A 23,037-nucleotide genomic window follows, 5' to 3' on the forward strand; every position below is an offset into this window, starting at 1 on the left:
GTGCTGGTGTTCTGAAAACCAAACCAAGTTATTTATTGTGGTCTGACTCACCAACACTGTCAGCAGTTGGAGCTTTAGCAGTGGCCATGACACACAGCTTATGGAGCTGGAGAAGGTACTTCTCTGAGTCATCATTTGGTCTTATTTGAACATGCAGACACGTATTTTTAGATCCAATGTGATTTACACTTAAATGTCAACCACAAATAAACGTCCATTAAACTATGTAGAAATCGTTTTATTCAGTATCAAAGTAATCCAGTGGTATTTGTCTGTACATCCATGGGTTAGGGTTAGGGTTATACAGTCCTGGGATAGACAGGATCAGCACATGACACAAAGGTTGAGTTTTCTAATTCCCCTCTATTCAACTATTGTTGCAATTACTTCATATTCAGCCTCTATGCAGGTCACTTCAGTTTATTCTAAATCAATTGAAAAAAGATAAATGAGGTAAAAGATAGCTTATTTAAATGATTCAGTCTCATAAAAATACTAAACTATCAATTTGGTATTATGATTAATAATTGACTTAACTACTACCAAAATGACCATATTGACAGCTAGTTGAAGGATTTCGGAGTTCTTGACAGAGTAGAGGTTGGCAGTATCGCTGATAAGCTTGGTTCAGGCAGGGCTCTGTGTCGCTGCCATGAAAAAGGTGGCCTGGTCTGGTACAGGCCACACTGATTCAAAAGACAGAAACATGTAGTCCTCACCATTTTCTGGTGAAGCCCAACAGAAACTTCATAAAAAAAGAAGAGGAATAAAACGAATGAAAATGAGCGAGTGTGCATTATTTCCGTTACAATAACAGGTGCTGCTTCAAAGCGGTTTGGTTGATGCAGTCAAATGTTGCTTTTAGTTTATTCTGAGAACATCTGTCCCACTGATACAAACGTAAGACACGGGCACTAACACAGTTGATTAACCTCACAAGCCGTCTGGATTTGTAGATACAAATGGGTTCAAAGAAAGATGGCACACTCCAGATGTGTTCGAGGTGTGGTGCTTTGTTCTAATGTATGAGTCAGAATCGATGAGGAGGTGGACAGCGACTGTGGTTGACTAGCTTCACACCTGTTATGTTGTCCCTATAGCTGTTCATCCTGCAACATTTCAAAGGTGAAATCACTGTGAGTCAGTCCACCTAGCCCATAAATCACAAGTACAGGACCGTGAGATTTAGCTAGTAACTCTGCCAGGTGGGTGTTATTATTGTGATTTGGTGTCAGATATCTGAAAGAATGCAGTAACATGACGGTAATGAAGGGATTGATGCTGATCCTTTACTGGGTAAATGCTAATGCCATCTCTAGGCTACAATGCCAGGGGCAGGGAGGCTCCTGTGATAAGCCTAGAGCAAGTTACTTCCTGATAATCTTGGTTCCTTTTGGGAGCAGCTGAGCTGTGTTTGCTCTCTTTGTCCAATCACAACACATCAGAGCAAGAATTCTCCTGTGCCGGCAAATGGAAGAGTGTTTGTGCTTTGCTGGTAGAGCAGCATTCAGATCATACAGATTATACCGTGAACATTTCTGACATACACTCCTACAGGCTGCAGCCCTCTACAGTGAAAGCAGTCACCTTGCAAAGGGCAGGAACGTCGTTATGAGGCGGCATTAAGCCCCAGCCATCTGTGGACACCAGCCATTCTGGCAGCTTCAAAACTACCAGCATGCCCCTGTCCATCAAGCAGCAAATGACAGTAGGCGCTGACCATATGTGGGCCCTTTCCAACAAACTGAGTCATTCCAGAGATGAGAACAAATTTGAGGCATCTGAGGAATTCTAATATTACACTTCATCAAATGGAAGAGACAAATGTGGAGACAAATGATTGGATAAATGCCATAATGAGCAATGCCGTAGGACTCTTTGGATAAGGCACCATATACTGAACAACCAGTCAATTGTGTCAGACAAGCTCGATATGGTGCAGTAGAGTATCCGTTATTGACTTCTGCATACGTAATTCCAATGGGAATTTAATCTATTACAGGTTTGTGGTACTTGAGTCTCATTTCTAGACATGTTTTCTACCATCTCAGAATAAAGAAGCACAACTTAATTGGTGCTGGTCGAACACTAGTTCAAGGACCTGACAAAGGATTACATTTTTTCGCAGTCTTGGTCTTGACTTGGTCCGGAGCTTGTTTGGTCCCAGTCTTACTTTTGTCCTGACTGTGCTTGGTCTTCAACTTGCCTTAAGTAGCCTTAACTGCAACCCTGCTCCATTTGCTCATCCCATCCCTCGCACACAACTGATTCAGTCTCTCGCAACATTGCAGAGCTACAACATGGGAGGAACCGTCTGCTCTTCATCAATACAGCCCGTGTAAAGGTAACAATAGCATTGGATATTGATTGGGCATTTGTCTTTTTCAATGCCTGCATTATTTAGTGGCTGAATCAATCTGTTAGGGCTTAATGGACTCAGGTTTACTTACTCCATGGCTCATTACTGTATGTTCCAGCCTGCATCCGTCTCAGGGAGGAGAGATGAGAGGTGATAGATGCAGCTGTAAAAGTTCTGTACACAAGACTCGGATCAGGTATTGTTTCAGAGGAATTACGGCAGCTATTGAAGGACTTACTGCCGACATACGGTGAAGTGAAGCAGCTCTGCGTTTGCTTTGTGTTGTTGTGGAATTTACCATGGGTTTTTTCATTTACATTATAAAACATGTTGATGATTTGCATTTATTGGAACATTCCATGCATGGATAATTCAAGACTTATTGTTATTGTTTTGTTACTTCAGATTCTGCTGGTCCTATAGCCATAATTTATGCTTCAACAGATTGCGTGTTTGGAAAGCATACTTTATGTTTACCATTTAACAATGACATGCAGCATACTCTTCAGCCTGAAATGGCTTCCTGAGCATCAGCATACCTCAGAGAGTTGCTGCTTTGGTGTTCAGGGCCAGAGGGATAAGTAATTAGACAGAGCTTGTCAGCTTGCCCATTATCCATGTGAATCATAAACTTCATTAAAAACCTCTTTTAAGAGTGACTGCAGATACCCCCAGCTTAATTTGAGCACATAGTGACATGGTAATGAAGATCATTTCAGAGGAATTGTGCATTTCACATCCGTCTGCTATTCAGGACAATTTGATTAAATGCAGGTGCATCAAATCTCCCTCTGTGGACAGCACCATCTCCAGCAAATACAGTAACACAGCTCATCGCTATCTGAGCATTCGTTAATCTGTTCACGTAATTGTCTCTGTTGGATGTCTCAGACCCAGGCTGAAAACTTGAAATGATCTGACAAAGCCCAAGTATTTGAAGAGTACTAGCACGCACTGATCTGGCTGCACCAGCAAATCGGCAGACATATCAAAGACGAAGGGAAGCAACTGGATGGAATTAGCTTTTGACAGGCATAGAAGGGCCTCTGCATCTATCTCTCTCTCCATCAACACCCTCCATTTTATAGATGTATGAGGAAGAGAGGCAGGCAAAGAAGGCATGAAATGAAGTGATGGAGCTCATATCCACCCTGTTAATGGAGGAGGGGGCCTCAGTTCCCGACGCTTTGAGACATTAGTTGGTCTTAATCAAGACTTGAGAGGAAAGGAGTGAAGAAGGCTAGCATGGCAGTGGTTCTGTCCAGTGTGTGATATTAGCTAATTGGGGAAAAGGTCCACAGAAAGTCATCAACAATGAAGGAATGTATTGATCAAAAAATTAATAGATGAATGAAATTATTTAATGAAAAAACCTCAGTGTTCTATGGCATGGAGAACAAAACATTCTGAGAAATGTTCTTATTTGCCTCTATGGAATACCACTCTGCTGCTGCCAGTTCGTTTAGCTTAGCATTAAGACTGGAAACAGAGCCTTGCTCTGTCCAAAAGTAAAATAAGCCCCCCATTAAAACCTCATATAACAATTATAAAAAACAGAAATGCAAAAAATGTTTACAATGGATATTGGGATCTTTTCATCTGACTCACTACAGTAAAGCAAAGAAGCAAACTTCACAAAATGTCAGACTATTTCTGTTCGTCATTCTAGGCTCATTCTGTGGAAAAGTCAAGTGCATTAAATAAGACTTCAGGTCCAGGCTTTATATCACCTAGCACACGATGACTCAGTGACTCAGGGTATACTTTGCTAGGTGCTCAGATTTCTGCCTTTCAAAAGTAATTTTCCACCCTCCTCCGACACATTTTGTTGGAAGAAACACTGTTATTTTGAGTACTGGTTAAAGCAGCAGTTAGTAATATTGAGATGAGAATGGACTTCTTTTCAGAGTTTGAAACAGTACAACTTCCATCTCTCCTTCGCCCTCTCCAGTGTGCTTTAGGTTTAACTCCAAAGTGTGTGCACGAGCAGTGATTCACAATGCGACAAAGACCTCTACCTCTGATTCTTCATCCATCAGGAGCACTAGGAGAAGCCAAAGGAGCCTTATCTTTTCACAGATTACCTATTTTATGTACCACTGTCAGAATAGTTTCATATTCATAATACAGTTTCAGCAAGTATAACAAAAATCTATCTTTCTAAAAGTTATCTACTCAGCCTTTAACTTCTTAACTAGAAGTTATGTTGTTGGGACTAATCAACTAGCTTGTCTGTGCTTTTGTAAAAGTGTTAATTTAATATTTATGATATTTAAAGACCACTGTGAGCAGAGGCAGAGACCTGTCAATGTTGCATATCCTCCTCTGCTGAAAGAGGTCAATAGATCATGAATTACTTAATACACATTTAACTCTTTGAATGCCACTGTGAAAGGAAGGAAGCATCTAGCGTTATCAGTGGCTGTGGAGAGTTATAATTCATGAGACAGTAAAACAGATGGCACCTACTGTATATTCCTGTTAGAGGAATAACAGTGACTGCATTTACATTCACACTAGTATTCCACTATTACTCCAAATATGACAATATTCCATTACAATGTGCCGTTAACAGCACATTTCATTTGGATATACTGAATTAAGCCTCATTCAGAGTGGAGAATATTCTGGTTAAGACACACAGGATATGCTCATATTATTCAGATTTTAGGAGCATTCTTTGGACATGTATGCAGCGCATTCAGAATATGTGCCACAGTTGGGGGTTTTACAGCACTTACAGCACATATGCCTTCTTGCCTTTTTACAGTCAGCTCTGTGCATTGTAAATAAACCAACTAGACAACAGTCTGCAAGGCTGTGGTAGAGATACGTGCCCAAAAGAGAAGTCCACATTTCGGGTTGGTAGGAGAAACAGACTTACTTTTAAACATCTGGAGAGACATAGACATCAACAGGTTGTTGAATATGCGCAATAATCGCAGCAACAACCTTTTCATGAAGGTGGTTGAAGGAATGAAAGAGGGAGGCTGTGGACCTGTGCTGTGAAAAAAAATCCTATTTTGACGCAAACGAGCAACATGGCACAAGCGGCTCCACTCTAATAGGAGTATGCACACCTGCATGTAAACGGGAATGTGAGTGAAACATTCATTTTCCACTAGTTATTTAGGCTCACACACGGCTTATTAGGAATATTGTCTTTTTCGGAATAAGGGCAAAAACCTGATTACATCTGGCATGTAAACGTAGTCACTGTGTGCTTGGTGCCGACTGACGCAGTATATTTCTCGTATTAAATCAGGCTGTAGTCCCTCACATTATAATGTTACCTCTGTAAATCCCATTTGATATTCTACTCACTCACACAACAGCTTTGAAAAGTGACTCCCTACCATGTGATTTTCACAGTTTCAGTTCTCGAAATTGGTGTTGGTGTGAATAAACATTGCATAGATGACACCAAATTTGTTTCTAAGTAAGGAAAAAGGTTATCTCTTGTGCTAGTACATGCTTCTCTGTGTTTAACAACAATTGTGAGAGCACATGATGGCTCAACACATCACAAAGACCTCAGAACTCAGATTTCACTGTACCCCATAAAATCCCTTGATTTTTGGCGTAATGTCTCAAAGGATCAGAGAAGATAGAAGCCTGCAATCTGGTTAGCTTGCACACTTCATAAGCATTTCTTTGAAACGGGTGAGACTTTTTGGGATATTATGCAGCAAAAAGACATCCCTTGGGTATAGAGATTGCAGAATGGAGAGCATTTCAATTAAAAACAGGGACATGTAAAATCCCCCAGACGCAACTGAGTGCACACAACTCATTATCTCAAGTGGATACAGCAAGTCTGTGGATGGCTTTCTTCCAGTTAAGTGTGACGATTTCCATATGAAGTGCTGTGACACGGGTCTGTGTAGGAGTCCTCCTAACTATACATCATGCGTTTGGCACTGGAGATCACAGCCACATGGGGAACGTGTAAATCTGATGTGTTTATTTCAAATTTATCTCTTCTTTAACCTGATGATCACCCAAATCTCTCCAGCTTCACTGAGCATTTGCACATCTTATACCTCATTTTTTTGGTTTTTGGGTCCACAACTATAACGTTTGGCTCAGTCTTGCTGCCACAGTATCATTTTCAGTCACATTCAGCTTGTGGACAAGCAGATATAGGTTTTGATGCAAAAAACACAGACTACAGGCGATGCTCATATTTGTGTCATATTACATATAAGCATGTTAAAGGTGTTTTTTTCCTGTTGGTATTGATAATGTAGTAGTCCTCAATCTTAATCCTCAAGTATTACAGCCCCTCTGGTTCTCCCACTGTCTAGTCAGGGACAGGCTAACACCTGGGATTTTAGATGAATGGTCTTTAGTAGCTGTTAAGACAGAAAAGCTGCTTGCCTCCTCGTGCAGCAGGACTGAGAGCTGCTGGATTAATACATGTGCACAATCAATTTTAAATGCAGCTGTCACACTGCAGGGTGATCTGTTCAGGTTTCAGAATGACATTTGCCTGCAACCTATTGAATATCCACAAAATAAAAGAGAATAGATATTTAGTCTTATTTACTTACAGCAAAACTATTAATGCGGTATTTACAGAGAGACAGAGTTTCCATAATCACAAGTTACCACATGAGCTGAGAGGAATACTAAATAAATGAAGCTGTTTGAAAGTAAAGAGATGAGTTATATAAAGTTAATTCCCAGTGTTCTGCCAACAGTGCAGTAATGACAGTGTAGTAATTATCTTCTGCTCCTTATGGAGAGGAACAAATGACAGAAGGAATAATGCATTTTCACGATATTTTGTGAAGAAAGTTCAAGAATGCAGGTAGACTGGCAGTCAATTAATGCCCCCAAGTGAACCAGACAGGCTACAACAGCTCTGTGACTAAATAGCTTTAGTCACTGTAGCTCGAGTAAGTTTGATGGAAATGCAATTATAAGCATTGGCCAAGTGGAAATGTTGACCCATCAGTGGCATATGTCAGATATATGAACTGAGGCAGAAGTATAGTTCCATACTTACAGCCAACACAATAGCAATGGTGTCTCATATGTCTGCAGGGCCATCACCAAAATGTCAATAACCTGATGTGTGTTATCGGCCATAGGAGGAATCCATTAGTGAAAGCACTGATGTTTAGAGCAGTATGGTGGATATCCTGTATATATACACAGGAGTGTACAGCCACAATGGTATCCTGGTAAGAAATGACACATTTGTAAGCAGGTACACAATGGTACATTTACTATCAGGAGTGCAACAGAACATGGCATGTTTGAACTTGCAGAATGTCTCTCAACAAAACAATATGATGGTGAAATTATGTGGAAAATGCCACAGTAGAAGAAGAAACAGAAACATCAGGTCACCGTTGTTTGTGTTGCTGAAAACGGCAGAATGCTGTCTTCCTCTTTTGAAGAGATCAGTACGCCCAGTGAATCAGTCAGCCCCTCAGTGCACAGTAAAATAGCTCCACATAATCTTTCTCTCAGTTATGTTCAAAATTAGACCTCTGCACATCTTAATACCCATCAGCAGCCTATCTGTCTGTTTCCAAGCTGTTTAAGTCATGCACATAGAATGGCTGAGGAAAGTGCAGATGAACTCTGGTTGACCTCAGGCCACCGCTACGTTCATCTGGGAAGACCTGGGGCTTCTGTTTGTTGCCGCAGGGTCATTTTCCTCCCTGTCTGTCAAACACATCAGCTGTCTAGCAAAATGAGGACTTATATTAAGTCTTCATGACCTCAGCTCTCCCTTTCATCATCTCAATCTGGGTTCTTGGCTGCTCGCTGGCTCCTTCTCCTTTGCCCTATTTTCCATTTTGACCACTGAGTGAGAAAAAGCCGGTTGGTAATATGATCCTTGCAGTTTCAGTAAAGGTTCCGCTGGTGAGATTGAACATCAGGGGTTATCTAAAGAGGCATTTGTCAGAAGGTCAAACAGTGCCTGAAATCAACATTTGTAACCAAAAACACCAATTGGACATTTACAGCCACTTGACTGGCCAGGTGACCAAAGTCGAGAACACTAGCAGGGGTTGAACTTCTTTCTCAAGCTCTCCTTTTTCATTCTTTACTCCTGTCACTTTTTGTGCAACAGAGTTGAAATTGTCTGTGCTGTTATCCCTATATCTAAATGATTTGCTTGCTCACTTTTCTTTGTGACGGCTGGGGATTTGTTGATTCCTTTTACCTTTTACCCGAGCCCAAATATATTCATAACCCCAGTCAATGGCTTTCTGAGATCTCAACTTTACCTTAACCCCAACCAATTATCTCAAGAGTGCTTAACCACAATGTGACCTACGCCAGAACTCCAACTGCAGAGAGCAACAGTATGGAACATACAGTGAGAAGGAGAGGCAAACACTATTTCAGGGAGACAGACTTGACAGCGGACCAGCTTTTCACCCTGCCTTCAAGTGTGGCTGTGAGAGACAGCTATAAGTACTTTTACCTTCAAACTTGGATTTTGCAGTTATGTGCACAGATTATTTCTTTTCACATGTGACCCAGCCTGCAGAGTTGATGCACTGGGGACCACTTTATGTGTCTGGTCAAAAGCCTGGAATTCCCAGCAGCATCAATATTTTCGAAGATCAAAGCTATATTTTTGCAACTGATGAGTCTGGAAAACAGAAAAGAATAAATTGAGCCTGCTAGAGTAGCCTGAAGCCAGATCAGTTAGTCAGCAACAGGGTTTGGCTTAGGTGTTGTCAGCAATCTGCAGCACTGTAGATTGTTTTGAATTTGAATAGACAGCAATGTTTAGTTTGCACTTCTGACTGCTTAAAGGGTAATTATTTGCAAAGTAATTCCAATCTTAATTATTGCCCAATTTTTAGCATTTTAAATATCATCCAGTTTCAGTGAGAGTTCTCATGATCCATGGTAGTAAAGTAAATACTGTTTCAATGGCTTTTTACAATCACATCTGAATATTTTCTTTGGAAATGCAAAACTGATCTACCTGTCCGTCATGAGCTGCTGTGCGCTGCATTTCCCAGTTTATTGATTGTATTGTGTAATGGCACTGAAGGAACCCTGTTTATTGCTGTTAATAGCTTTTATGCTTTTTATGGCTGATGTTTTCTGTAGCCCTCTGGAACTTATCATGCAAATGGTCTAGCTGCAATTAACAAACTACATGTACAAAGACAATTAAAGTAAATTAGCAATTCCATTACCACTACATCAAAGTGCTCCGTGTTAAGTGCTGCCTCTTAATGATTCAGGCTCCAATTTTATGAAGGGTCAGTGCCAAATGGACTTCGAAAAATGCTGGCCCGAGGACCTGTGTGTGGGATGTCATAAGAGGTAGAAGATTAAAACTGTCTCATTTGATATTTAGATTGTATTATATTTCCATAATAATACTGTATTATCTTATTGATTTTTTTAATTAAAGAAGATTAATTGTACATTCATGCATGAGGCCAAACATTTATTTTCCATGCTGGGCTGATTTATTTAAATAACAAGGTATTCAGTTAAGGACAGCAGCAGACTTGGCTTAATATTGAAAAGTTTATGTAGCGCAAATGATTCTATATGATCTATAGTTCAGTGATGTGCAATACAAGATCATGAAGGCACACCCTGTCATTAGCTGAGGTGCTCTCAGCATGGCATTAATGTACTTTCCAGTGTGAATACAAGAGCACCAGCATATGTCCTCTATGTTGTGGGAGGGGAAAAAAAAAATAAAAAATACTTCAACTGAATCCCTGGTTGCAAAGACACAGGCTGCAGGATACAGTCATGAGCAGTCCTGGAATGTCACACCCTGTTTGAGCCAGCAATCTGCTGTTCTTTTTTTTCTCCATCAAACCAGCAGATCGGGCGATTCTCTCATGCGTTTAAAAAGGTCACACAATTACTGACAATCTTTAAAGGCAGAGTTGACTCCCTGCAGATGTCTTATCCCAGGTGGTTCGCTGTTAAATCAAAGAGGAAATTTACTCCAGCCTACCCCATCATCCACCCCTGTAGTAGTTAGTGGTTTGTGATTAGCTTTTCACATCACCAGTTAGTGTCTTGACTCGGAGAATACAGCTTAGAATGTAATCAAATCTTCTCTTTGCAACGACTTTCCAATCTGTTAGTGCAAAAAAAAGGACATTTTTACCAACCTTTGTAAAGTCCTTTGCTTTTGTAGCATTTAAGCCTTCAAAATCTTAGATGTATGACTCAAACTGAATTTCCTGTATCGTATTTCATTGTCTCACTGATACGTTTAGCAACACGCCCACCCCAGTGCAGCACAAACACATTCAGGGAAGATGGAAATTACTTTTCAGTTACATTGTGATCTTGCTCGTGATTGCTCGTATCCACATTTAACATATAAACAAGGACAAATTGTGTGCTGATATTGATGTCAGTGACTTTCAGAGAAGTACAATCTAACAGAATAAAAAATACTGTCAACATGGAGAAACACCACTACATTCAGCCCTGTAACTGCCATCTCTGATGTCAAGCAAGTACATGTGTGTGAGATCCCTGTGGCACATAGAAAGCTTCCTGTAAATGCACCTCCTCTGATATAATGTGATATAAGCATTTGAACATTGCATAACCACACATAACCACAGACTAGGTAAACTGCACGAGATAAAACACATACAGTCGGCTTACAGAGACTCTGCCCTGCTGCCGGGCGTAAACAGAGCTTAGCATGTATGTAATAAGCTAGAGCTATTCAATTTCTTCAGCCCTGCTATCTTTTTTTCAGCACCAGAATGCTCTTGGAATGTGTCTTGTTTTTTTTTTGTTGCCCTAAAAGTATCAGAATTTCACAAAATGCGAACAGCTACCAAAATTGACAGGTAATATGGCACTCTGCTTTGTTAGATATCAATTTTATATGATGAATTATAGCACACCATGTTGTGATATATAATTAAAAGAAATGATGCTTAGATGATTACTGCCACACAGCACTATTATCAGCTGTCTGGGCATACAGAGGTAACAATGTACAGTGAAAACAATGCATGGATGTGAATGAGAAAAGAAGCCTTTCCCTTATTACTGAAAAAGCAGTCGTTGTGTTACTTTTGTCCAGTGACACCACATGAAGCCTGGTGTGATGCAAAGAAACTAGAGGCTGTTTCACAAGCCTAGTTAGCTATTAGGTTTCTGACCTTCTGGAAGTGGTGGTTGAGAAAACATTGATCTTCAATTTGCTTTTAGTGCTGGGCAAACTGCTAACTGCAATTACACATATACACACTTTCAATTATCCATGAGTGCTCCACGCAGGGATCCGCATGCACTTAACACACGAGTACTTTCAAACACATAAATACACTAACACTATTGATTTTAAACAGGAAACCTGGAAGTAGAATCCAAAGAAAGAAGGCATTACACAGACTTCCCATGATACAAAAGGTGATCTGCAAGGACTAAAGACTTACCATTAAATTGATATTGCACTTACACTTGCAAAAAGGCATCGAGCATGAAGGCTATCGTGGTAAAGTAGCACTTGTCATGGGCAGCAGCAAAGCAACTAAAGCCTACTCATAAGTACTAATGGATTTTTTAGGCCTGGGTCAGTGTGGATCATCAGCAGTGAGGATGAGGGGTCAGCCAGTCAATGGATGTGTTTAAGCTTAGGTCAGCTGCTACTGATACAGCCGGAGCAATTAAGGGCTTCATGCTAAGACAGAATAAAAGAGAATGGATGCCTTTATTAATGTACAATTAAACACAAGCTTTCATACACCCTTGAGCATTACGGAAACATGCAAATTATGATAATTGGGACTTAAGTAAATGTTTGATGGTGTTTCATTTCCATGAACACTGCACACATGGCCATAAGGCTTACTGATTCCAACATCTTGCCTGCCCACAATGGCAAAGTTGATAAAGCTTTCTCTGGTATTTTGTCGGGGCTTTTTGATGTAGCTTCTGTGTGATGTAAGGACTACGTGGTGGATAAGAATAAGAGTTTGTGATACTGTATGAATGAAATTATGTAATGATTAGTATTCATGAACTGACTTACTCACCACTTGTGGAAGATAAGTCTGATGATATTCTTTATATTTTTGTCAACACATTCCATGTATATGTGTGTGTCCAAAGCCTGATATAGCCTGATGATGTTTAAACTATTTCAAAAATATCAATGAATCACTGTTTCTGTTCTTTCATTAATATGAACATTGGAACTTCTTTTGAGTCAATCCCACATATGCCATCCTGACGCACCAGTGCACCAAATATGTATTAATCCACAACTGAAAACAGTCCCCAATAAAAGCACTATTTACTCCAGTTTGAGTTACAGGCTGCGAGCCACTGATAGCATAAGGATGTCTGTAAGTATTGAGAATGTATTGAGGGATTTCATGGGATTGGAATACCAAGAGTATTGATTGGCCAGCCTGCCCACTCAACTAAAGTGGTTCATCATACTAAGTAGTGAGTAATCCTTCGCGATTATCTCACCTCTACTGTTTTATGTGGCCCTCAAAGTAAAGCATCATCCCATAAAACTAAAAATTACCTAATGAGTTTGTTCGTGAGTAGTTGCTTCAACATACACACTTGTCACAGAGAAGGAACACACCTGAGGTCACTGTCTGTTTAGTGCTGCTGTTCTAGATTGACCAAGGGAGCAAAACTATGAGAAGAAAGCTCCAAAGTTTGAATAAACCTCTCCAAGCATGATTATTGTGAACATGCCCAAAGGCCCAAGAAGCTGTGTTCACTGTCATGGCATTAAATGAAGATGGTTAGCTCAACACAGGCTGCACCCCTGCTCTAGACTTCATTTAGGAAATTGTTTTGCAGCAGTATTCTCCTTTAACACCATGCTGGGGGTATCGTTTTGGGTTCAGGGAGAAGTTAATGGATCAGAACATCTGTTACGCATTGTGGCGATTATCATTAAGAGACTGTGGGTGGTGGAGGCTCTGCAGTTTGTACGACTGGAAGGAAATTACCATATGCTGTGGTATTCTGATGACATTGTGCGATTGTGTAACTCCTGAGCCACCTTCCCACAGCATGGCATAGATTTGCATATTTGCATACCATATATCAGTGGAGGATGTTATTTCACAGAAAATGCTGAAATTCCAATTTTTTGTTGTATTTTAAGATATTAAGAAATGCTTCACTCCCACAGTCCGTCTTCTGGTTAACCCTCCTCCCTCAGTAGTTTTCCAATCACCTGCCAGCCACTCCCACCACCAGTTCCACTCACCTGCTCGTGATCACTCATTAAGCCAGTATTTAAGCCTTCACCGCTCACTCACTGCCAGATTGTTCTTCGCTCCTTGATACAAGACTCGCCAGCACTCACTCCCGGACTGATTGCCTGTTGCTGACTCAGCTTGTCTCTGACCATGAATTTTGTCATGTACCATCAGCTTCTATTGAACTGTGAGTGTGGGTTCTCCTTCCTCGCTCCACTCACTGGCTCGCAGATCTGGCTTCACGAGCTGGAGTCCTGGGGCATCCTCCAAGCACAAAGAGACTCTGAACCAGTGTGTTATTCTGAACTGCTTGCCAAGCATAATAAAAGTGCCTGTGTGCTGCATTTGAGTCCTAAACAGAAATGGACTTGGCCCACTCCTTTCCCAAAGTCCCGGCTAGAGAGAATTGCGCAGGCGCTACAACAGCACAAGGCTTGGTTAGCCTCCACAGCGGCCGACATCCAACAGGCTGTGGCTAACGAGACAGAGGGGCTAGGTTCTCCAGCAGCTTACAACAGCCTTCTCCCGAGCAGCTCACACCTCTCCTCTGACACCACCGACTCTGGCTCCTGTTCTTCCGGGCCAGTTCCTGGAGCCCCGAGTGGGAAACCCTGAGCGCTATGCTAGAGATCCGGAGGGCTCCAATCCAAACTGCTCCATTCTCTTCGCCCTGCAGCCCCACACTGTTGCCTGAGGAAGCAAGGGTGGCGTTCTCCACCACCCAATTAACTAGCCCAGCTCGCCTGCGGGGAACTGCCGAGTGGTACCTGCTCCTCCTGTGGAACTCAGTGGCAGACACTGAGTTCCACCGTGTTCAGCGTGGCATCTGTGGGTCCTAACACTACGAGCAAACTGCTTGGTCTGAGCCAGGTGATGCGTACCGTCTCTGACTGTGCCATTGAGTTCCGCAAGCTCCACCCAGGCTCCCGCTGGACTCCTGCATCCCTTCCTGGTGCCCCATTGCCCCATGTCCCACATCTGCCTGGACTTTGTCATCAGTCTGCCACTATCCCACGGCCACACCACCATCCTGACAGTAGTTGACCGGTTCAGTTAGATGGCTCTCTTCGTGCCCCTGCCCAAGCTTCCCTCGGCCAAGAAGACAGCGGAACTGATTTTACTGCATGGTTGGATAGAGATGGAGACTAACCTATGCTGCACGGCATCTCAGCATCCCTTGTCCTGGTCCCGACAGCTTCTGTAGGTAGAGTACACCCACAACACCCTGAGCTCTGCGACTTGACTCTCCCTGTTCCAATGCGCTTACAGGTTTCAGCCCCCCCAGTTTCCCAATCTGGATAAAGAGGTTTTCTCCCTGTCCAGGCTTCATCCTCCACTGCCACAGGACTTGGACTTAAGCCAGAGCCACTCTTCTCTGCTCCTCTAACCACTATGCCAAGAGAGCCAACCGCCTACCAGGTTGGTCAGAGTGGCTGTTGACCCGGGACCTGCCTTTACGGGTAGAGAGTTGGCTCCCATCTTCATTGGTCCATTCGAGTTCCTGAAAGTCCTGTGGCAGTGAGTTTCAAGTAACCCTGGTCCATGCGGGTTCATCCCACCTTCCATGTCTCCAAGGTCAAGCAGGTCCATGAGAGCTTTCTCGTCCCCCCCAGCAGCTCCAGCAGAGAGGAACACCAAATTCCAGCATTTAGATGATGCATGTCATTTTAAAGAGACTGGCTAGCTAAAAGTTGGTGAAATATAATATAAATGTTACAGTAGAAAAAGATGTTTGTTATTCCTTTCCTATGCAGTGGTTGTTGTACTTGCTGCAATCTGCTCCCATTTTACATATGGTTGGACTTTGTTTTGTATATTTATCTTTTGTGAGCTGGAATATTCACTATCAGATTTCTGTGTGCCCATGTATACATCTTATATGTTAAACAGCAAGCTGCATCATAAAGAAGGTGAATTGTAACAGATCCAGTTAGAGACAAATGCAACTGACACATTAATGAGGACACGTGTTTGGCCTTTGTACCTATATTTACATTTGCTTTCAGTAGTGGCAATTTATGAATATGTGGGCATTTTCCTCCTTAAATTCCTGACCTTCAGCAATAGGTGGTTAAAATGGCAACTTTATTCACTCCACTACTATTTAATACAATATTTCATATTGTTAAAGTTTTGCATGCCATATGGAACTTTGCCTTCATTTGTTCTGAACCAGTGGCAAGTTATGGAAGCAATAGAAGCTGTGTGTTTAGCAATGATGCATTGCATAATGTGGGAACTCTAAGAGGGGAATAATGCAGAAGAGGGGTTTTATGATTTAGTTAAATGTGGACACTTGGTTGAGCAGCAGTAAATTATCATTAATTTGGTAGCTTTGGACATCCATTCAATTGATAACAAGTAGATTGTACTGTACAAGTAGTGAGTAAATTGCAAGAATAAAGAGAAGTGAGTTGGGGCAACAAACACAAGCAGCAAGACAATCAGGCACAGTTTATATAAACCCTCAAGATATATTAACTGTTGCAAACATCCATCATAGTTTACAGCCCCAGAGCTGTAAACTATGACAAAAAACTATGAATGTAAGAACTAAAACGTAATAAACCATAATTACCCTTTAATCCCCATCTTGCCTGGTATTGAGGTAATTTCTTCTTTAGTGGACTGCAACTGTTTTCATCTTAATTTCATGTCTCATGCACTTTCATTATGGAAGAAACTGTATGAATATATCCTTTGAAACTCAGAACTACTCCTGCAGCATAATCCACATCTAAATCCTGATGATGAGTGTGCTCTAAAGCTTCGTATTTATTCCCATATATCTCTGTGAATCCATTCACATTTGACTGACACATGGACTCTTTCCTGCTGTTGTTTAGGTGTGGCAGTGTGGAGGGAGTATGGAAGTCCTGCCCTGTGCCCGAGTGGCTCACATCGAGCGCACCAAGAAGCCCTACAACAATGACATAGATTACTACGCTAAGCGCAATGCCCTGCGAGCCGCTGAGGTGTGGATGGATGAATACAAATCCCACGTCTACATGGCCTGGAACATTCCCATGAACGTAAGCTTTTCTCTTTCTTGGATCACCCCCTCCCTCGATCCCTGAGCTCCCTTTGCCCCCTCTCTCTCCCCTCCTCACTTGCTCATTCAGACATGCAGCCTGGCTCTCCCGGGACACTAGTCAATACGAATTCAAAATTCAGATTTCATCCCACTTGACCTTCACATTGGCAGCAGAGCAAAGGCAAAGCGAGGAAGCAGAGGAGTCTCAATCCAAACAGATGAGAGAGGTGCACCAAGTGACTGAGAAGAGCCTCATGTCTAATCAGTCTATTTTCATACACATCACTTTAGCTTAATTGCTTTCAAGGGTCTGTTGAGATGGGCTGCAAAATAATAAACAGCTACTTTTATTAATAAAGAGTTTAATATTGAATCCTAATTGCCTCTTCAGCCATGCAGAATGAGATGATTGTCAGTGAAGGTCGTCAGTGGAGGCCTCTGAACACTGCCCAAAACAACACACTGCCGCTCAAAACAAAATAATACCCGGCTGTGTAGCAGTCGCACACAGGTCTGATGTGCTGCTGATGCCTGCATGCCGTCTAGAAATTTGGCACAAACATCATTACATGAGAACTCACTAAATGCAGGTAGGAAGTGCCAACTGGGGAAATGTTGTAAGCGTTGTGTGTGTGCAGCATGGAGGACGTGTTGGAGAGGGACGGGGGGGTGCAACTTCGACAAACTAGCCAATCAGGCCACATCTTCTCTCCAGTGTAATTACAAGCACAGTGGTATGGCACGTTATTACCCCAGCTGTCCTGTGGTGCAGAGTTATTTTGTGTACAGTACAAAGACCTAACGCTACGATTATTCCATCTACCCCCTCACTACCTCCCTCCCTCACACCCTCCCTCCCATCCCGCCCATACACACAATCACAGATTCTTGTTATTGTCTGAGGTACCCACTGAGAGCACAATTACTTCAGTGGGGGAAGGCTTTATGATTCACCACAGTGGCCAAATACTAAACAACATCTCACTGAAATGGAATGTATTTTGTTAGTGTCGCTTTATGGTACAAAAAAACGGACAATCTCACCTAGAATTCACTTTTCACACATGTTGAAAGTGGGTTCAGCAGCTGGCTGTAGACTCCAATGGAGAGGGGGAAAATGATGAGAGGGATTTGCCTGTAGTGTGCGTGTGTGCGGGCCTTTTCCTCAATTTCTATGAGAAGGCCATTGTCCTTTCATTTGCATGTAGTGCATAGTCTTTATGGTTATCCAGAGTAAGTGTTTATTTGCACATTCATGCACATAGACAAAGTGTGCTGTATATGCACATACTGATGTGGGGTTTGCGCGCGTGTGTGTGTGTGTGTGTGTGTCTGTGTACGCAGGATCAGGCCCCTGTGCCTGGCAGTGCAGCTATTAGGCACTCCCCTAATCAATCTGGGAAGCCACCTCCATAATGCAGACAGGGCTGTGAGGGCTCATAATTAAGCAGCTGATTAGAATTTGCTCAGCACAGATCATGTCTAATGAAAGAACAATGAAGGTCCCACATGACAGGCGCATCTATCCATCTCTTAACTAAATGCTTGTTGCGTCCTCTCTGCACCTCAACACTCTTGCATCTCTCATTTTTTCAGCAGTCTAGTAGTAGTACTAGTCCTTCCACTTGGGACTTAAATAAAGTGCCCACTGGCTAATTTTATTTTATTTTTTTGTCTTTGTTTTGTACCATTTGTTGACAGAACCCGGGGGTAGATTTCGGGGATGTCTCGGAGCGCTTGGCCTTAAGGAAGAGGCTGCAATGTCGGAGTTTCCGCTGGTACCTTGAACACGTCTACCCAGAGATGCGGATCTACAACAATACAATCACATATGGCGAGGTGAGATAGATAACAGCTAACGGCTAACAAAATCGTTGGATATGCTCTACGTGTTAATTTTTCCACTATGTATCATTGTCTGTAATTCCATTACAGAAGATGCATACACTGAGACAGTTAATTTGATTCCACAGATGACAGATACAGAAAATGAGTTGGTGAGAATTTAATCATTTGTGAGCTGTGCATTATCACAATCTTTTCTGACACAGTCAACATCTCCCTGTAACACATTTATTAGCAGCTAGTTGATAACTGCTGTAGGTTGTACATTACCCATTGCAAGTACGCAGTGGTCCAACACAAACCGACATGTACAAACAGTTGAGTGTCGTCACAGCCTAAGGTAAAGAAATGCAGCATCACCACACAGGATTAGCTGCAATTTCCCAAGAATGAGTTTTAATTAAACACTTACTAGTTTTCCATTCCAGCATGATTGTTTTGGGCTTGGCTGCACACTCAACACAGTGGGGGAAGAAAACAGGATTATGACAGGTTGAAGAATTGAACACACTCCAGCCAGACACTATTTGGAGTTTTGCTGAAACTCACTGTTTTTCGTCATATCAATTTCAACCATGGAAAACAGGAAAATCTATATGCTCTGCAAATGGAATGCCGGAATACATCAAAATTAACCTCTAGATTTATCAAAGCTGTGTGAATTTACTCCCCCCTTGTTCCCCCTGCCGCCTGTTTTGGCTCTGGCACACAGCTAATGGATTCCTTAGAGTGGCAGCCACTTAAGTGGCACTATTTCAGATCTGTCGACAAGCCTTGTGTTGCCACACAGCCGCCGCAGGAGAAGTGAGTCTCATCTGTCACTGAACATCAGGGCCGCGCTAGGCCGTGCTGACCAGACCAGCCGAGTGGAACCTTCCCTGACAACAGCACATGATAGATATGTCACAACCTGGAAATGAAGCTGTACGCATTCAAATCACACAGAGCCAGAGCTCATGCTCAATGCACACCACCATCTGGAGGCTTGGAGGAGAGGAAAAGACAGAACTGGGACTGGTCAATGCATGATGATATCTCATCATGGCTAGGTCATCACTTTGAGATGATACAAGACTCTGTGTGAACAAGCCACAAAGGGATCTGCCAGGCACACTGAAATTTATTTGCTTTCAGATTCAACTTTGTGGCAAATGTAACCATAGCAACCTTGTTGTCACCAACACCATATTAATAAGCGCTGGGGTTTGACTGATACAAGCTTCGCTACTGAAACCTATGTTCTGGATTTAGAGCAAACAGTGGCCAATATTTTGAACTAAAATTCAGGATGTTTAAATTTGGCCAAACATAAAATTGTACGCACCATATAGAAGATTCAGTGTCACGCTAATGACAGCTAAACTATTTCTTTACTATTTCTAACTATTTAGTGACTTCCTACAGAAATAAGATAAAACATGTAAGAGACAGCATCATACAGTATCTAATAAACAGATAGGTCTCAATCTTCTCATCAAACTCTCGGCAAGCAGAATAAACATATCTCCTAAACCTTAAACCCTAACAATCCAAATGTAACATCTACTGTACTAGAACCTTTGCTCTTGTCTCTTCCTTTTTCTATCATAACCTCTTCCTTAAAAGACCTTGTACCTCCTGTGATGTCTTTCAGGTGAGGAACAGTAAAGCTAGCGGCTATTGCCTGGACCAGGGCTCTGAGGACGACGACAAAGCCATCCTCTACCCGTGCCACGGCATGTCCTCCCAGGTCAGACAAGGCCCAGGAACAGTTTGTGTGTCCATGTTCACTGCTGCGTTCATCAAGCAGTCGGCTATCAGTCAGTCCGCGTGTTGTGTTGTTTCTTCCAAAATAACTCCAAGTGTCATTTTGTAGATTTGGTTTCCTTCTGTTTCCCTCCTGGCAAAAGTAAAGGCTCATTCTTAGTATCAACATATTTGGCACTTGAGAACTCTCCACAGGATGATGTGGTGTGATTACTCTGCTCTTCAAGCCCCATAAAAGTTAAATCAAATTTAATTTAATAAGTGGTGTTGGCAACAACACTATATAGACACACGCACACACACACACACACACACAACTCCACTGAAGCTTTTAAGTGAAGACACACCCAAGACTACTGAGGGCAGATTCTAATATGATACTCTGAATCACCAGTGAAGTAGTTACCATACCCTGTAAATACATTAACACTGCAGTACAGTAACAGAAATAAACTTGTGTGTGGATTGAATCAGAATGCACTTTTACTTTCACAAGAATTCAGGTTGAATAGTAATAAAGCACCAAAGATGCAAATCAGGATGGAGAACTAGCAAGAAGTGGATTTACTGCCCCACACATCCACATATTCTTCTCAGTTTTGAAGTTGGGTCCATGGAGGAAGAAATGCATATAAAGTGATATACGCTGTATGACATGCTGCAATAAAATATGCAATACATTTGCAAAAGCAGCAGATCTCAATTTAATTAAATTCAGAGAAGCTTAACATAGTGTGGAACGTGATGCACATCAGGCTTTGTGGTCCAGGTATAAAAAAAGAATCAAAGTATTACCTCCTTTACTATATCTGAAAATTTGTGGAGGAGGGAGGCAGGCAGAGAGAGCAGAGCTGAAGGCAGGAAAGCGGACTGACAAAGCACTGGGCGAGGCAGGCAGACTGGGACCACGGAGGATAATGAACCTGAGGCACACGTAAGCACAGAGTTAGATTTGATCCGGGCAAACACAAGAAACCTCAGAACTGGAGCACAAGTTTGGCTGTACTCAAAGTACCACATAGGCAAAATGAACAATCTGGCCAACACTGGAGTGTAGAGTTACGAAATGGGAAGTCATGGACACTATATGCTTGCAGTTCAAGTGATCATGTCGTGAGAACATAGACAATGCTGCTGGGCAACAAGGGTGCCAAAAGATTTTTTGCTGTGATGTGGCCTTTACAGTTTGCAGTTATTGTACTTGTAGCTAAAATGTTGTTGGCAAGCAGGCAACGTAACATTAATGCAGGAAATGTGACACCATTGGGAATATCAACATTTTCCTTAGATTTAAAACTATAAAAAGAGCAACTATACGATTAAAATGACAAAACATTAACCTATCATCCACCTAATAATTAATCCCCATGGCCTTCACCATTTCTGAAAATGTTAACAACACAGCCTGTAAAATCTTACTTCAGAGTAATGAAGTCAGCCACAAGATTTCTGTGAAGAGCTGTAGTTGGAGAGAACACATAGACATAGTCGTCAGTACAAAAGTAACCCGACCTTTTGGTTTTATTGGAACAGTAAGTTATTTTGTGCACAAACAAGGTCTTTTTGCTCTTTTTTATTGTTTAATCTATCCTTACCTTACAGGCTGCAACATTGTATGGGCAAGGGCATTTTTCTCTTCATAGCATGTTGCCACTCAGAAAACACTGTTAGAATTACAGCCCACTTACATCCTCGCACCCCATCCTCTCCTCTTATAGGGAAATTCAGCATTTCCAGATACATGTTTTTTTATGCGGGATGCAGTTCAAAGATGGAAAGCTTCCAGATTATTGGATCATTTCATGGTGGTTAAATGTTGACTTAATGATACTGTATGATGTCAGCATGTATGCTGGACCTGAAAATTGTTCACCAGTCAGACGAGAACAAAAGGATTCGGTAGTATGGACACAATGTTGTGACATTACAAAGTACAATTAAGCAAGGCATCACCAACAGCTCTCTTTTTGCTGCTCAGTGGGAAACACTGGAAAACTAGGGCACTCCCAGGTGAGAGTGCATGTAGTTCTATGAATATGCAGTTTGATGCTGCTCAAAAAAGGAACACGTGTGCTCAGCATAATAATTTACTTGAATAGATACCAGGACAAATGGCACTGTGGGTGGGAGGCTGCTGTCCTGTTTTTGTGCTTATTTTCCCTCTGTGCTGTGAAACAAAAGATAACCCTGAAGACAAATGATGCAAATGCTATTCATGCATCACTTTTCTAACACTTCCCACCTCTTTGAGCCGCTTCGCTCTCTGCTGAGTGACATGTTCATTATCTGTCGGGGAGTACTGTGAGGAGGCCAGCCGCTCGCCAGCCTCTCCTCTTCTTCTTCTTCTTCTTCTTCTTCTACGGTGAGAGCTCTGTGGGGTCCAGTAATGTAAAGCTTCACTGAATCTTTTAATCCTGATGCCCGGGGGAAATAAACAAATGGAGATGGATTTTGTGTTTTTGTGTCATTAGATTACAGTGATGACCGACATTACTGTGAGCAGGCCGAATTTAATTTCGTGGGACACTGTGATTTTGCATTCCTTTTTACTGTTGCTCCTTTTACTTAGGAAAAAAATATAATTGGCCAGAATAAATCTTTATTGCGCTTGTAACAAATGACTCTCTCTCTGCTGGCTCTCCTGGTGGAAATCTGAATTATGGATAATGTCTCACCTTTGTCCCATATCGTAATGCAGTGATAGCTTGGTGGAGGAGCTAGAAAGGCTGGATCATTGTTCATACTCACATGCACACACACACCCACATGAACAAGCAGAATACTAACCAGCCCGATGTGTCCAGAGGTGTGTGTGGTAACTAAAGGTAAAGACATCGTATGGC

General features: G+C 42.0%; 1 protein-coding gene across 1 annotated transcript in view; it reads left to right on the top strand.

Annotated features, from left to right (window-relative positions):
• Positions 1–23,037, top strand: part of galnt9 (polypeptide N-acetylgalactosaminyltransferase 9) — an 82,073-nt gene that overhangs the window by 55,727 nt on the left and 3,309 nt on the right. Inside the window, exons 7-9 of the mRNA XM_070834028.1 lie at positions 16,416–16,601; positions 18,305–18,442; positions 20,082–20,177. Coding sequence (XP_070690129.1) covers positions 16,416–16,601; positions 18,305–18,442; positions 20,082–20,177 — 420 coding nt within the window. The remainder of the gene's footprint in view (positions 1–16,415; positions 16,602–18,304; positions 18,443–20,081; positions 20,178–23,037) is intronic.

Source organism: Pempheris klunzingeri, chromosome 7 (assembly GCF_042242105.1).
Source record: "Pempheris klunzingeri isolate RE-2024b chromosome 7, fPemKlu1.hap1, whole genome shotgun sequence".
In the NCBI taxonomy this organism is placed as follows: domain Eukaryota; kingdom Metazoa; phylum Chordata; class Actinopteri; order Acropomatiformes; family Pempheridae; genus Pempheris; species Pempheris klunzingeri.